The 16,629-nt window shown below is 43.0% G+C and overlaps 1 protein-coding gene across 1 annotated transcript in view; it reads left to right on the plus strand.

Moving 5' to 3' along the window:
• Positions 1-16,629, plus strand: part of sptbn5 (spectrin, beta, non-erythrocytic 5) — a 311,695-nt gene that overhangs the window by 14,537 nt on the left and 280,529 nt on the right. The window contains exons 3-8 of the mRNA XM_059987546.1: positions 5,231-5,398; positions 5,917-6,033; positions 9,001-9,158; positions 12,273-12,501; positions 13,628-14,259; positions 14,982-15,120. Coding sequence (XP_059843529.1) covers positions 5,231-5,398; positions 5,917-6,033; positions 9,001-9,158; positions 12,273-12,501; positions 13,628-14,259; positions 14,982-15,120 — 1,443 coding nt within the window. The remainder of the gene's footprint in view (positions 1-5,230; positions 5,399-5,916; positions 6,034-9,000; positions 9,159-12,272; positions 12,502-13,627; positions 14,260-14,981; positions 15,121-16,629) is intronic.

Raw genomic sequence — 16,629 nt, forward strand, 5'->3', positions numbered from 1 at the left:
ATAGTCAGGGTGCTAGCCTAGGTCCCTTTTCTTTGTTATTGTCTGATCAATCTCCTACACCATTTGCTTCCTGAAGATAGAGAGACATTTTTAACCTCTCCCAGTTTTGTTCCATTACTTTATTCCAAGTAACACATCGAATAATCTTGTGTAATAAGTGTGTTTTACCCAAGAAAGGAAGAATACAGTAGATTTCAAATTAACTATCACAATCCCAAAATATCTCAGTTGTCCGAACTGAGTCAACATTGTAATGTAGAAATTTAACGTTTTTTGTTTGAATTAATCTATTATTCACGAAGAAACATGGTTTGATATCAGTTTATATAAAGGAATCACTAAACCTTTAAAAAATGATCAGATAGAAAAACACAGTAAAAGTAATGAGCAGATCTTTGGTGTGCACAATTTACATTAATAATTCTGTCAACATTCTTGCTGGATAATCCCATTTACCTTTCAATAGTGAGGGATTGGAGATTTATTCCATAATTTATTTGGATTCTTTAAATAGCAGCTAGTGTATTTAATTAACTGAGCTAGTTTGTTTGAAGGTATTTCCTCTTGAAACGCTTTGTATCAGATCAATGGATCGAACACCAGTGATGGAGGCTCTCAAATTGCCATGTCCAAGCAATGAGAAGAGAATTAGCCAGTAAATTCCAAAATATTGCTGCCAGAATAACAAATTCACCTGCAGCTCCAAATTCACAGCTGATTCAGTTTCCTCCTGCAAATGGTATGCATAAATTTAATTCTATGTGTGATTTATATATGCTGAAGAAAGAAGCAATTGTTTTCAGGGATCAAGGCAATACATCATTAGCACATTAAGGTATAAGTGTTGGTACTTATCTGAAATGAGCTATTTATATGTTTCATATTGAATAAATTATGGTGGGTTACATCCTATGTCTAGATCTGATTTTGGCTTGTTATTTGAAGTTTAGAGCTTCAAAGATATATACTACTTAGTGTGTAATGTGCTGTGTTTAGTAGTATAGCGCATTTCTGCATCATGCCAACTGAATTGTAGTTGTGACTAACAATTCCAGAAAACCACTTTGGGATATCCAGAGACTGAATAGTGTTATATAAATGCAGGTTCCTCAATGCAGAGGTGACTCTAGGATTTCTGAAGCTAATTTGGGACAATTTGATGACAAATTTGACAAACAATGCTGACAATTTGTCAGCAACAAATATCAATGAACGAGAAATGTATTTAAAAGACAAAAAAATCAATAGACATGCAATATTCCTCAGATGCCAGAAATCCCGAGCAACTTGGCAAGTCAGGCAGTGTTATGTTTGTTCTTGATAAAAGACGTTTTCCACTGCCCTTGCCTGGTCCTTGTTGCTCATATTCCATATAAGATGACAGTGATATTTTAAAATTATTCATTTCCTGTGAAGCATGGTGAGGTCCCAAAACCATGAAAAAGCAGATTTGTGGTTTCCAGCCATTAACTGTTCAGCTAATAACCTTTAGTTCTTTAGCTTCAGAGGCTAGTGAGAGTTTGCTTTCCCCTTTGTCATGGCTTTCTCATTCTCTGCATTGTTCACTGTTTATATTGAACACAGGCTATACCTTACAGCTTGTTTGCTTTATTTATATTCTTCTTTCTTGATTAGATCGTGCATCAGGAGTAATGTACTAAATGTTCAGATAAAGCTGGGCAGTGAAGAATCAATAAATGGGTGTGGAGGGGAAGGAACCACTGACTTACTTACGCAATAACCAGAGGATCATAACGGCCTGGAATGTCTCACCCAACTGAGGAATGCGTAGGAGAAGGCTATCATTTTAGCTCATTACAGAATAAATATCAGGGACACTTCTTACATTGCTTTCTTTGATTTTTCATAAAGCTTCATATGCCACAGACTAACTTGAAGGCCAAGTCACTGAGTATATTTAAAGTTCAAACAAGAGAAAATGTGCAGATGCTGGAAATCTGAGCAACACAAACAAAATACTGGTGGAATTCAGCAGGCCAGGCAGCATCTGTGGAAAAAAAGTACTGCTGACATATCGTCCGATACCTTTCGGCTGGACAAATCACTGAAAGCAATGTAAGGGGTGTGGTGTCCTCATTATTTATTCTGCAATGAGATAAAACTATAGTCTTTTCGTACATATTCCTAGTGGGTAAGACCTTGCTTGTTCTTTTCAGTCCAGAGCTACTTTCCTGCAGTAATTCCAGGTTGTGCTGAAGGATCACAGCCCAAAATGTCACCTGTATTTTTTCCACAGATGCTGCCTGGCCTGCTGAGTTGCTCCAGATTGTGTGTGTGTGTGTATTTAAAGCCGAGGTTTATAGGTTTTAATCAGTCAGGGCATCAAAAGTTATGGGGAGAAGGCAGGTGAATGGGGTTGAGAGGGATGATAGATCAGCCATCGTGCGATGGCGGAGCTGTCTCAATGGTCCAAGTGGTTTAATTCTTCTCCTGTGTCTTATACTTAAGATGTGTATTGCTATGTAAAGTAGCTGGTGACTAATTTTGTCTTATGTCACATGAGTTTTATTCAGCCATTGCACAGGAGGAGAATGAAACTATCTCATCTTTGAAACTGTAAAGTGTTTCTTTTCACATACGATGGATGTTTCTGGAAGGGTTAATCATTAGGATGTAGCGCTTGATGGCAAAGTGTCACAGTTTAAGATTGTACAGTATAACTCAAGGTCAATTACAGTCGAATACATGGGACATTTGAGTTGTTGATTTACCTGGATGCCTAGATGGAAGCTAGCTTCATCTGAACACACCCAGTCTTTGTAGGACAACACTCTCATTCCAGGGGTCAAATCAGTTAAACCACTCTACATACCGTTTATTCCTACCAGTGAACTGGATAATTCTGAATTGCTGTTCCAACTGCCCTGTTGTTTTTCCATTCACTAATCTCCTACAGCACAAACCTGTTCTCTACATGATGGTTTTCTACTGCGAGACATCTGAAATGTCCTCAGTTTTTGCGAAATGGAGGATCCCCTTGACTGTGGTTGATGGAGCCTCAGCCACACCTTCTCCCTTCCCCTCACTTCTCCTGTCACCACACCTCCTTTCTCTGTCACACTTCATTCTGCATTGTTATTGTTCTGCCTCGATGCACTGTGTAATGACCTGATCTGTATGAACACTGTGCAAAAGAAGCTTTTCACAGTTAGACCAGTTCCAATGCCAATTCGTCCCCGCACAGCTACGAGGTAGAGTTCTAGTGCTTATCTGTTACCTTTACAGCACACCACATTCAGTCATTGCCACCAGCTACAGTGCGACCCCAGCACGTCACATCTGCCCTTCCCCACCTCTTCCTACTTCTCACATGGACAACTCTCTCCGTGACCCCCTGTTTCACTCATCCTTCCCCATCCTCAGTCACTTCCTTTAAGAGTTCCAACACCTCCTACTCACCGTCATCCACGGATATAAACAGCCTTTTCAGGAGCACCTCACCTACAACATCTGGAACTTGTAACGTGGCCTCCTCTACTTCAGAAAGACCGCGCACAGCTTTGCTGGACACCTACGCTATGTTTACAATAACCATCTCAAGCTCCCGTCCCCATTCCCACACAAACATGCCTTCGGCTGTCACTACTACCAAGATGAGGCCAAATGCAGACTAAAGGAATCACGCTTCCTGCTCCACCTGGGGAGGCCTTCCACCTGAACAGTGAATTCTATTTCAGGTGACCTCTCCTCTAATCCACACAGACACTCACACACAATATCATCTTTGCAACCACTCTCCCCCTCGGCTCTCTGTTACCCAGTTTCTTTCCCTTCAGCCATCGGATTTCACCTGGCTGCCACCCACACACTCAATCCACGAGGTCCCTGATCACCTTTCCCTTATTTGTTCCACCATTCCTCCTTTACCTGATTCCACTTATCACCTCCCTTTCTTAATGCATTCTGTAACGTGCAGCCCAATCACTTCTCAGGTTCTCCCTTCTACCATCCTTTGCCTCTGCCCATCACTCCTTCCTCACCTGGACCCACCTGCCACTTTCCAGCCCCTCCCTCTCACCTCTTTATCCAGGCTGTCTCCTACATCCTCAGTCCTGATGCAGAGTCTCAAACTGAAACTCTGACCATCCCTTTGCCTCCACACTGTGGTCTTCTCGAAACTTGTTTGTTCTTTGCTGCAGGTTCTAAGAATCAGCATTCTCCTGTGTCACCAACCTCCATGGTTGACTTTGTAAACTAGGATTTTAACCAGGCAAATTCTATGGCACTATCCATCCAACACATTTGAAATGATGAGAATTATCAGACCAGAGTTATTGCTGAAGTCTGATAAGCATGCAACTCAACTTTGTGAGGCAACCACCTAGTTTCTCCAAATCATTGTCTGAACCTCAACAGCATTAGGGAACACATGAAGCTGTTCAGTCTGAGTTTTTGCAGCTTGTAGTCTGGTAATGTGTGATTTCCAGGCTTGGGCTAGGCAAGGTTCACCCAGCACCCTGCACATACTTAATAAAATCCTCTGATGGAGCTAGTTTTGCATTCCACATTGGAAAATAAATTGAAAACCACAGATAAGTTTAGATTGTAAGGATAACAAAGGGTTTCTATAATTTGGTCATATGATCTTGGTCATTCATCATCGTCATTATGTTCTGAATCATATGACACAGATGATTGTTTCAGCAAATTCTTCTGCAGAAGTGGCTTGCCATTGCCTTCTTCTGGGCAGTGTCCTTACAACAGTGCTGACCCCAGCCATGTTCAATACTTCTCAGAGATTGTCTGCCCAGTGTCAGTGGTCACATAACCAGGACTTGTGATTAGCAACGACTGCTCATATGACCATCCACTAGCTACTCCTGTGGTTTCACCTGACCCTGATGGGGGGGCGGGGGCTAAGCAGGTGTTATACTTTGCCCAAGGGTGACCTGCAGGCTAGTGGAGGGAAGGAGCACTTTACACCTCCTTTGGTAGAGGTACATCTCCACCCTTGCTCATTACAGAATGGAAAGAAAAGAACATTCAGACTCTTGGCTTTTTATTGCTTTTTAGGTAGAAGCTACGGGAGGAGTGACTGAAATCCATGATAAGATGGAGAGTTTGTGAGTGACTGTATGGATTGCCAGAGTCCATGCTATCGTGGTGTAATTAATGGGAGGAAGTTTCAGTGGATGGTTTTAGTTTTAGATTAAGATATTGAATTTTCTCACATTTTCAATATTTGATTTTATTTCCTTATTTGATTAAGGTGAAGACTTTTGTGAATGACTTGTACACTGACCTGAAAGATGGAATCATCCTCATTACTCTGCTGGAGCTCATCTCAGGAGAGAAGCTAAAGAGACCCAACAAAGGTAAAATGAGAGTTCACTACCTGGAGAACAACAGCAGAGCCATCGCCTTTTTGAAAACTAAGGTAAGTATACACTCTATTACAAGAAAGCTGACTGTGTCTCACTTTATTGATGCAAAATCCTGTCTCTGGAAAAGAAGTGCTCCACTGTTGTCCACTGTTGGTGGACTGCCCACTCATAATTTTTGTGTATGTCCTCTTCGATTCGTGGTGCTTGCAGAATCTCCAAGCTGCATTGAGGTTGAGCTCGTTCCTGAATGGGTCGCAGGTCAAAACAATACAAATCTGACCAATAAATCTATGGATTGAGAGCCAAGAAGTGGAATTGTCTGACATAGTTAATTTTGCTGGAATTGGTAAATATGTAGGGTGGCAGTTTAAGGGGCCATAACCTCTGTGATTCTGTGGACACTAATGTACCTGTGATGCTATGTGTGTGCAGACACCCTCATATCTGGACTTTTCATACTGGCCCTCTCACTCCTGATGCAGGTTTTCAATCTGGGCATTGACAATTCCTTTCCTCCAGCAGGTTGTTTGTTGATCCTGATATTGAAATGTGCCTTCTCTCCTGCTTACAGATAAATGTGAATTTGATTGGGCCTGAAAATATTGTGGATGGCGACCATACCCTGATCTTGGGCTTGATCTGGATGATTATACTACGCTTTCAAATTGCCTCCATCACAGTTGAAGAAGTAAGTCAAATCTATCTCGCTCAGGGTTGACGCAACTGCACCTTGCTTCAATACCCGTGGATCTGACCTTTCTGGTGCCATGCATGGAGCAGTGATCTGCAGTGTCCTGTTGTCATGAAGGCTTTATACAAACTCAGGTCTTTTTTAACCCAAAGATGCTAGACAGCTATTTGTTTGCTCATTATATGCCATGTCGTATGACATAGGTGATCACTGTCTTTCCATGACCATGATTGTTCTTGGCAAATTTCTCTACAGAAGTGGTTTGCCATTGCCTTCTACTGGGCAGAGTCTTTACTAGGTGAGTGACGACAGCCATCATCAATACTCTTTGGGGATTGTCTGCCTGGCATCAGTGGTCACATAACCAGGACTTGTGATATGCACCAGCTGCTCTTACGACCATTCACCACTCGATCCTGTGGCTTCACATGACCCTGATCAGGATGAGGCGTGGGGTGTGATAAGCAGGTGCTACACCTTGCCCGAGGGTGACCTGCAGGCTAGAGGAGGGAAGGAGTGCCTTACGCCTCCTTTGGTAGGGATGTATCTTCATCCTGCCACCCTAAGAAAAGGGCTATAACTAATTAAAGCTCATCGGTCTTCTATATGCGCTACCAGCTCTCGGTGCAGTGATTCAGTAGGTTTCTTTCCAGAACACTCCTGGACAGTATGTAGGCCCTTTATTATAACACACTCAGCAGCTTATCGGCCCACCAGCTCCATGTTGGACCCCAGCAGTCAGCTCCTCAGTCTCATTCACCCCTCCTGACTCTCCCCGCACCCCTGCAATTTCCTCTCATCTGCTCTTTGAATATTTTGCCATATGCCTGTACTAGGGGTGATTTACAGTCAACAATTAACCTAACAAGGTCAAAGTCAAATTTATTGACATATACACAAGAACGTGTATGCACAGATGCAAGGAAAACTATACTTGCAGCAGCATCACAGGGAGCAGCATTGTATAAATATAATTTATACACAATCTTACAAGGAAGAACACAAATAGGACAACAAAAAAACAAAATCAATTTTAGAGCAAAGTGTTGCTAATCTGTAGTGATTAAAATTCGAGAACCAAGTGTTTGAAGGGAAGTAGCTGTTCTGGAGTCTGGTGGTAACCGACTCTTGCCCAGTGGTGGCTGTGAAAAGGTGGTATGGCCCAGATGCCGGGACTCATTGATGATGAACATTGTCCTCCTGAGGTAGCACGTCCTGTAGATACTTGTGGGGGAGGGATGTGCCAGTGATGTGCTTGGCAGATTCCACTATTCTCTTATGTTCCAGCACATTAAGATTGCTGAATAAGACGATAATGCATCCAGTCAGGCTACCTGCAACAGTACATCTGTAGAAGTTTGTTAGAGAACTTGGCGTCAAGCCAAGCCTCCTTCACTTCCAAAGAAAGTAAAGACAGTGGCGTGTGTTTTCCGTATGACAGCATCCACGTGCTGGCTGTTTGAGAAGGTAATGCCCAGAAACAAGCTGCTGACTCTCTCCACCACTGACCCCTCGGTATAGGCAGGTGTGCACCCTCCCTCCTTTCCCTTCCTGAAATTAGCAGTCATCTCTTTTGTTGAGCGAGTGGGTGTTGTTGCAATGCCTCCTTGGGAGGAGCAGTCAATACGTGGTTAGGCAGATTCCACAAGTACTGGCTGAGTCATAAGGTCACCCTTGAGAGTAAGCCACACTGCATACGGGTTAACTGATTGGAAGTGGTGATCTGGAAAGCTGGTGGATCAATTTATTTTTGCTAGTGTTGTTGGGGAGAAGGTAGTTGGTCAAGACCTCCACATCACAGATTCAGCGATCTGGTGGTTAACTGAAGAGCAGGTTTCTGTCAGAACTGCTCGTCCTCAGTGTTGCACTGGTATTATCAGTCCAGATTATAAATCTTTGCCCTGAGCTGTTGCCTCAACATGACTAACTGAGCCAAAGCTAATCATTTCAGCTATTATGTATTCCCAGAAACCTTCAGGCAAGTGTTAGTTGCACATTTGTAGGTGCCAAAGGAGGCATGGAATTTAGCAATTCCCATGCACATAATGAGGATGAAGGCTTAGCTACTTACTAAAGCACAGAGGAAGGACTTTAACCACATCAAGTCCCCGCAGAACCATCCCACGAGTCCCATTCCCCCTTCTACCTGAAGCTTCATTCTTTCCTATATGCCATTATCTCCCTTTTGTTCTTAAACAACTTAACTATATTTACAGATAATTTCCAGCAGTCAGCTAACAGACCAGCTGGTCTTCCAGGAGAAGGAAATTGGAACAGCAGTGAAAACCCACATAGGTGCAGGAAGCACGTACAAGCTCTATCCTTGAGGCTGAGATGGAACCAGAGTTCCTGAGCTGTGAATTGTTGGCAGGAACTGTGCACCATCACGTTTGGGCTCAGGTGTCTCTGAACATTCTAGATCCTAGTCTTCTTCAAATGGTTAGGATGCACAAATGCTGGGATTTTGGCAGGAAACTCAAGGCAATGCCAATGGATCTAGTTAGGACTGTTCTGTTCTCTACAAAATGAACAGGTGACAATATCAGAAGCAGGAAGCTATAATCTCTTTGGAAAAGCATAAGTCAAATGATGATTTTAAAATTAAGCAAGTGTTGTACAGGTTAGAAGTAGAAAGTTGTTTGAAGCCAGAGGTTTTCATAAATAAATGCAAACGTACATTCATGAGAAGTTTGACCAAAGTGCAAAGTGACAGTAGAACTCAGCTACATGAGGTAGCTGAGGCAAACAATAGAATTTACTTTCTGAATTGTACTAAGTACATTACGAGTTTGAGCAGGTTTCCAGTGATGGGTGATGGTGTGGGGATGTCTTACATTATCTTCTACAGGTGAATACTGAATTGGATTCATTATTTGCATGATCACCTCAGGCTATCTACTCATGTCCGGAGCCCATTCATTGGTCCTCGGTCTGTGTGTTCACCACCTTTCTGTTCTGTGCTAGGATGAGTGTGACGTCAGCACTGCCAAACGTTCTGCCAAGGAAGCTCTGCTGATCTGGTGTCAGCGGAAGACTGCAGGGTATCAGAGTGTGGACATTCAGAACTTCTCATCAAGCTGGAATGACGGATTGGCCTTCAATGCAATCATTCATGTGCACAGGTAACTACAAACACTTCAGTTACTAGGTCACGTAAATAATGTACTCCACAAGAAATGGGCAAGTTATTAGACAGAAGAGCACTGGGTTTTCCTTTTGGATTATTGATAGTGTTTTGAGGATCACATTACCCTCCTTGTCAGAAGATGCAGTGAGCAAGAGTTACTGCAATGATCTTTTGCTTCCACCGTATATGAGGGGGAGAGTTAGTCGGAGTGCTGTCTTCAATAGCTCATGATCTACTGGGTTTGACTTTGGTAGGATCCATTACTGAATAATTTATTAATAATAAAGTGCTGGGAAGCATCAAAGGATGATAAAACTGTTATAGATGAAGCACATTGTTGCTCAGGACTCTTTTCCTGAGTCCCTTTTTATTATGCAGTTCTGATGGTTCCCTGAATGCTGACAGTAAAAGCATTTCAATGCAGAGCAAGTTGAAACAGTGAAGTGAATACCAACGGGGAAATGAGGCAGGGCCACACTGAGTTATGAAGCTGACTGAACAAAACAGGATGTAGTATTACTTATTCCACAGGTAGTGCTCTCACGTTATCCATAGTGGAACTGATAGTAAATCAATTTTAGAACTAATTAACTTTTGATAGCTTGACCATGGAACTCGCACAGTAGAGTTGGTAATATGATGACTAGTCCATAACAATGAAAATGCCCACAGTGGAAAAGCAATAGGGACATAATCTCAGGCAGCAGAGCACATGGGTGAGCAAGGAATGGTCCGACTGACAATAATCTCAGACAGTTAGATCCAGATGACCCATCATTTATCATGCCATCCCTTGGATTTTCATGTGTTCACATAGGAGCACTGTCATGGTGTGCACTGGCAATATCGGAACCCAAGTGCGGAGGGAAGACAGAAGGCAGTGTAGAGACAATGATCAGAGCTTATTCATAATCATTCCAAAAGAACGTCAGTGGCTCAGCTGAGTGACACCACAAGAAGAGACATTCTCAAATCTAGGACCCCAGGATTAGCACTAATCGAGCATCCACTTAAATAACACAAGTAACACGGAATCCCTGAGCCTACCAAAATAAACTTAACGAAGTTAAACAGAAGGCACGGGGAGACCACGTTACAAACAGCGAGTTGCTCAAGTAAAGCACCAAGAACTCTAAATGATTGATAACTGTTGTCAAACAGCAATCAATCAACTCAGGTGCTTTAAAAATCTCAACACCCAATGCTCTTCAGCAGCTCACACAGGCTGGAAGAACTCATTACAAAGACACATTGTACAAGCAAAAGCTTTCCACCTTTGGCAGAGCATGTAGTGCAAGTTCAAGGGGAGGAATGGAGCTCCAAACCTTCGTATTCCTGGCATGTTGCAGGGCTTTTGGCCTAGCAAAGAACTAAACACTTGTGGTTTTCAGACAATATGCTCCTTGTACGCCAGTGTGCCCATGCCCCTCACCCTCGCTGATGCTGTACACACAAACTCTTCATATTTACACACGTATCTAGCCTCAGTTAAACACATGCTCATAGTTATGCAGACAGGCATAGTTCACAAGAGGGATATTGATACCATAGAAATGAAGCTGAGCTGATTCATAAACATCAGAGAACTTTGATGAATGATTGTCTCCTGCACTAGAGAAACATTAGTAGTGGATTTCCCCAGGGGTTACCACTGAAGTCATTGCTTTTCTCTATAATCATAACCTCAACCTGGGATGGGATGCAGCTAACATAAACCTTGCAAGTATTGCAAACCACAATTAGTAGGAAGGTCTATGTTAGATGCAGCTTAAGACCGTGAGGTGTGTAGGGCTGCAGGCACACAAGTCAATGAAAGTGGCAGGGGAGACTGAGAAAGCAATAAGGTGTGCATAATTCTGAGTTTTATCAACTCAGAATTAACTCTCAACTCAGAGAGCATAAAAATACATTGCCCTCACCTCAGATGGAATACTTGTGTTCAGTTCTGGTCAACTCCAGAAGAGTTTTATTTCATTTAGAGATACCACACGGGCCAGGCCCACTGGCCCAATGAGATACCTCACCTATTTAACCCTAGCCTAATCACAGGACTGCTTACAATGACCAATTAACCTACTTGCCGGTACATCTTCAGACTGTGGGAGGAAACCAGAGCACCCGGAGGAAATCCATGCGGTCACAGGGAGAACATACAAACTCCTTACAGGGGACGCTGGGATTGAACTCCAATGCCCCAAGCTGTAATAGCATCACGCTAACTGCTACACCTCTGTGGCGCCCCAATTTATAGATATGGTCCCAGATGTGAGAGATCAGGTTGGATTAGAAACGCTGAGACTGCTTTCTTTAAAGAAGAGAAGGCTGAGGGGTAGTTTGTTCAAAGGATATGAAATGCGGAGATGTCTGGGTAGAATGGATGGTGGGAGGCTGTTCCTGCTGGTTGAGGCATCAAGGATGAGAGATCACATGTATTAAAGGGAAGAGGGGAAGAACTATTTTCACTTTTTCATAGTGTGTGGTCAGCGTATGTGGACGAGGCCATTGTGGGAACAGTATAAATACATGATGAAAGCTTGTGCAGTGCTAAAGAAGAAGATCTGAGGGGTGGAGCTAACTGCTGTGCTGGAGATCCAGTGCAAATGGTTTCCTAGGCTGTAGCCATTCTGCACCCAGGGTCTGTCAGGCACATGGGCACATGCCAAGTCAGGCCCAGCATCTAGCTTGGCCCTGTCACTCACACTCACACATACATGCTTGATCTCTCTCTTGTTTACACACACTCACACAGATTCAATTGCATATCAGCTCATACATAATCAGGAGAGGGCAGGAGACTGGGGTTGAGAGGGAAGTGAATTAGCCATGACGAAATGGCAGAGCAGACTCGATGGGCCAAATGGACTAATTCTGCTCCTATACCTTGTGATCTTATGGAGAATGGTTGCTTAGATTGGTTAGCAGAGGACGGCGAAGTTCTATACTCAGCAAGGATCTGCTGCTTGAGGGTTGAGGTCTTCAACAGAAAAACAAGTGTCTAAGTATGAACTAAACTCATGAATTCTCCTGTGAATTTCAAAAGTAAATGCTAATTGCTGGGTTGGCTAGATTCATTACTTCCTTAGTGTTACTTTCTTGCTATAATTTGCAGACCCGACCTGATAGCTTACGAGTGTCTGAAAGCGAACAACCCGATACATAATCTAAATAATGCCTTCAACGTTGCGGAAAATGCACTGGGCATTTCCACACTCCTAGACGCTGAGGACGTTGCTGTCCCTCATCCGGATGAGAGATCCATCATGACCTACGTATCTCTGTATTACCATCACTTCTCAAAAATGAGGCAAGGACAAACTGGACAGAAAAGAATTATAAAGGTAAGCCAAATAATCCTAGAATTTAATCTTTTACTAGTAAGATTTTACTTCAGCAAGGATCTTCATTGTTCCAGGTTGCTGTTGAGACACCTCTCCTGATGTGGACAAAATACATGTTTGAAAAACATCTGAGTAACCAGGGAATTTGCTTTAGTTGGCATATTCAGAATAATTTAGTTGAGGCTAACTGAGTTCCCATCTGCAATCTTCGGTGGATTCCATCAGACTATTTGAAGAGTAGAAGCGTTCTGTGTTCAGAAGCCAATGCTCCTGATTCAGCTGATAACAGTAAAACAACTTGGTCATTTATTTTGGTGTTATTTGTGGGATAGTGTGTAATTTGGAAGCAGTATTTCTCATGAGAGAACGATGGCTTTTACATAATTAGGGTGTCAGAGGTTACGGGGAGAAGGCAGGAGAATGAGGGATAATAAGTCAGCCATGATGGAATGGAATAGCAGACACAATGGGCCAAATGGCCTAATTCTGCTCCAATGTCTTTTGGTCTTATATTCCATCAGCTATGAAATATTTTGGACATTCTGAAGTGATAACAAGTGCAAAAGCTTTATTTTCTTTGTGAATACATGGAGGAAGTAATAATTTTGAACATTTGCCCCCAGCTTTGTGGAATTTTTATGAATGAATCTTTTCCCTCTTTAATTGCTCTAGCAGTTGAAATATTGCATTGATTTACGACATCCTAGCATTAGAGCTCTCAGCACCCCCAGGAAGACAGACATGAGTATGTTAACAGGGATGAGTGCCTTCAGTTATAAGGAGAGCCTTGAGATACTGAGGCTGTAATTAATTTCAGGCTCGCTGAGTTCTGAATGGAAATGGTTTTTTTCGTTCGCTGAATACCATTAATTGTAAAGTTGCTAGCTTCTAGACTTTTGACATGCTGCAGCTATGCCTCTGTCAATGAGTTTTAATCACTGGGTAGATGGAGGAATTGCATGTTGCTGAATTCTCTGAGGTTTTCTAACCTGCTAAATGAGCAGATTTGGGGATCTGTTGGAGATCCTTTTGAGCTAATGACTGGTGGTGTTACTCCCTCACAAGAAGGTTGCATTTAATTATATGATTTAACTTGGGACAATTCTGGTTTCCTTCCCATGCTTAGATTGTGGATCTCCTGAAAGAAATTGATGATCTGAAACGTGAATACGAGTTACTGGTGTCTGATCTGCTCCACTGGATTAAAGAAAAGATCAAGGAGCTGAATGGCCGGCAGTTCCCCAACTCACTAGACGGCATGCAGAAAATGATGGCAGACTTCAAAACCTTCCGCACTGTGCAGAAACCACCCAAGTACCGGGAGCGGGGATTCATTGAAGCTCAGCTCTTCAACATCCGGACCAAACAGAGGGCCAACAATATGCAGCAGTACGTGCCTCCAGAGGGGAAGGCTCTGAGTGACATTGAGAGGCACTGGAGTGATCTGGAGAAGTCAGAAGCCTTGAGAGAGAAGGCGCTGCAGAAGGAGATGCTCCGGTTGGAACGGCTGGAGCAGCTGGTGCAGCGGTTCAGGAAGAAGGCCGGGCTGAGGGAAGCCTACCTCAGCCATATGAAATCAGTTCTTGCCAAACAGAACATCAACGTGGAGACCACCCAGGAGACAGAGACCGTCACCAAGAGACTGGAGGCCATCACAACTGATGTGCTTGCCACTGAGCAGAGGTTTAAGGCTCTGGTTGAAATGGCTCAAGTCATTGAGAGGGAGAATTACCACGGCAAGGCTGAGATAGTGAAGAAGTAAGTCGACGTTTTGGGCTGCAATCTTCTCTGGGACAGAGAGGAAAGGGGAAGATGTCTGAATTAAAAGGAGGGGAGAGGGGCAAGTGACTAGCTGGAAGGTGATAGGTGGGTAGGAGAGGCTGAAGAGCAAGGAATCTGATAGGAGAGGAGAGTGGGAAGGAGGAGGGGACCCAGGGAAAAGTAATAGGCAGATGAGAAGAAGTAAAAGGGCAGAGTGGGGAACAGTGGAATATTTTACCGGAAGGGAAATTAATATTCAAACCATCAGATTGAAGGTTCCCAGGCAGAACATAAGATGTTGCTCCTTCAACTTGAAGGTGGCCTCATCTTGGCACAAGCGGAGTCCATGGAAGAGGAGAAGGAATGGGAGCTAAAATGAGCCAAATGCCTATTAGTGACTGGGTGGATTAAATATAACTTTTAATTGTCCAGGGACTGGGTTGGGGTGAGGGAGGTTGTGTATTCAGTGTTCTTTCAGGATCTGAGAGGCCAGTAGATTCGCCACCATCCTGTCAAGGACTAGTTAGCAAGATGACTGCTTCACCTGGAGGTGAGAGCTCAGGCATTGTCCTCTCTTTGTGAGTGTAACATGGTCCACCAGGATTGAATATGCACCTAGTGCTAGGTCCGTAAGAAAGGATGGTAACAGGACAAAGTGAAAAAAGAGATTTTAAATCTGGATATAAATTCCGTAAATGAAATCTTCTGCCTCCCTGCAGACAGAAGGATGTTGAAGATTGCTGGCAAAACCTCCTCCAAGAACTCAATAAGCGAAAGGCTGCCCTGAAGAAGGTGGTAGCTGCACTCTGCTTAGTCCAAGATATAGACACCATTTATCAAGAGCTAATAACTCTTCAGGTAAGAATTAGCTGTTCTAAAGAATAGCCTCTGAATATTAAGTTAAAACAAATAATGTGCTCACTTTAACGGGAGATAATAATGATGGAGTGCATGTAAAGCACTCTTCAATAAAGTTATAACCGTATTCCGCAGGAAAATTCCAGCACCTAGCAGCCAGCACTAGCCAGCAATTTGTTCCCAAAGTCTGCGGACTAACGCTGACGGTTCTGAGACAATCAGCTGTTTAAAATGTCAGGAAGCCTATGGTTTTAGCAGATATAGTGATGAACCTCAGGCTTGCTGACAAGTTCGACAGTCTGCACTTTTGCCCAGCTCCACAGGGAATTTACCTCTCCCTGGGTAGACATGCACAGGATCCAAGACCCTATTGATTTGAACAGGAATTGTGGTACTGTGGAATAATTATTATGCTTCATTTTTTGAAGTTTGTTTTACTAATTATGTGTTTCCAATGACCCATCTGTCAATCTTTTCCCCGGTTGGAGACACTGTTTCCATCCAAATTACACAGCTGAAGTCCTATTATTTTCCATGTCTTGATAATTTTTGTACAATTTTAAAGCAGTCTGCTAAAGCAAGAGATGCTTGATGTAAATCCATGATCTTGTGTGCCATAGAGAGTGTTGTTAAACTCACTAAGGGAGTAAAGGGATAGGGACAGTTAATAGGGGCAGGTTTAGGACTGCTGTCAGTTAGAGGCATGATCAATATGTGTATCTGCCTTTGGGTGGAATAGAAGAGGTAAATTGTCACAACTAGGGGCTGTTTATAAAAAAGACAAGTTTTTTATAGTTAGTATGTGGATTGTATTTTCGCAGTGTCACCTCGTGGGTATGCTGTGTACTTCGGGTTGGTTGCCTCTTGTGTCTAATTGTTTGCCTTTGGACTAGCTCTGGGTTGTCACTTCGTTTTGCAGGTGTCTCATTTGGGATCATGGGGATTGTTAAACTCTCTTTGTGTTTATCACTTCTATTCAATTTGGGGTAATTGAATTAGCACAGGATTTTCAATGTCTTGTATTGTAGTTATTGTCTTTGAGGGTGATTACTCTGTCTGGGCATGCGGGTTGTCTGATTGGTCCTGAATTCCTATGTGTTCAGGGTGTATTTCAAGGGGGCTTGCCAAACCCTCTTTGCTCCATCAATGAAGACCCTTTTCTGCTGAAACTCTTACTGAGTTCTTTTGTGTTTCATGAGTGATCTCAGTCCAGACAGACAGACATACTTCATTGATCCCGAGGGAAATTGGGTTTTGTTACAGCTGCACCAACCAAGAATAGTGTAGAAATATAGCAATATAAAACCATAAATAATTAAATAATAATAAGTTAATCATGCCGAGTGGAAATAAGTCCAGGACCAGCCTATTGGCTCAGGGTGTCTGATACTCTGAGGGAGGAGTTGTAAAGTTTGATGGCCACAGGCAGGAATGACTTCCTATGATGCTCAGGGTTACATCTCAGTAGAATGAGTCTCTGGCTGAATGTACTTCTGTGCCTAACCAGTA

Source organism: Hypanus sabinus, chromosome 2 (genome assembly GCF_030144855.1).
Source record: "Hypanus sabinus isolate sHypSab1 chromosome 2, sHypSab1.hap1, whole genome shotgun sequence".
Lineage (NCBI taxonomy): Eukaryota > Metazoa > Chordata > Chondrichthyes > Myliobatiformes > Dasyatidae > Hypanus > Hypanus sabinus.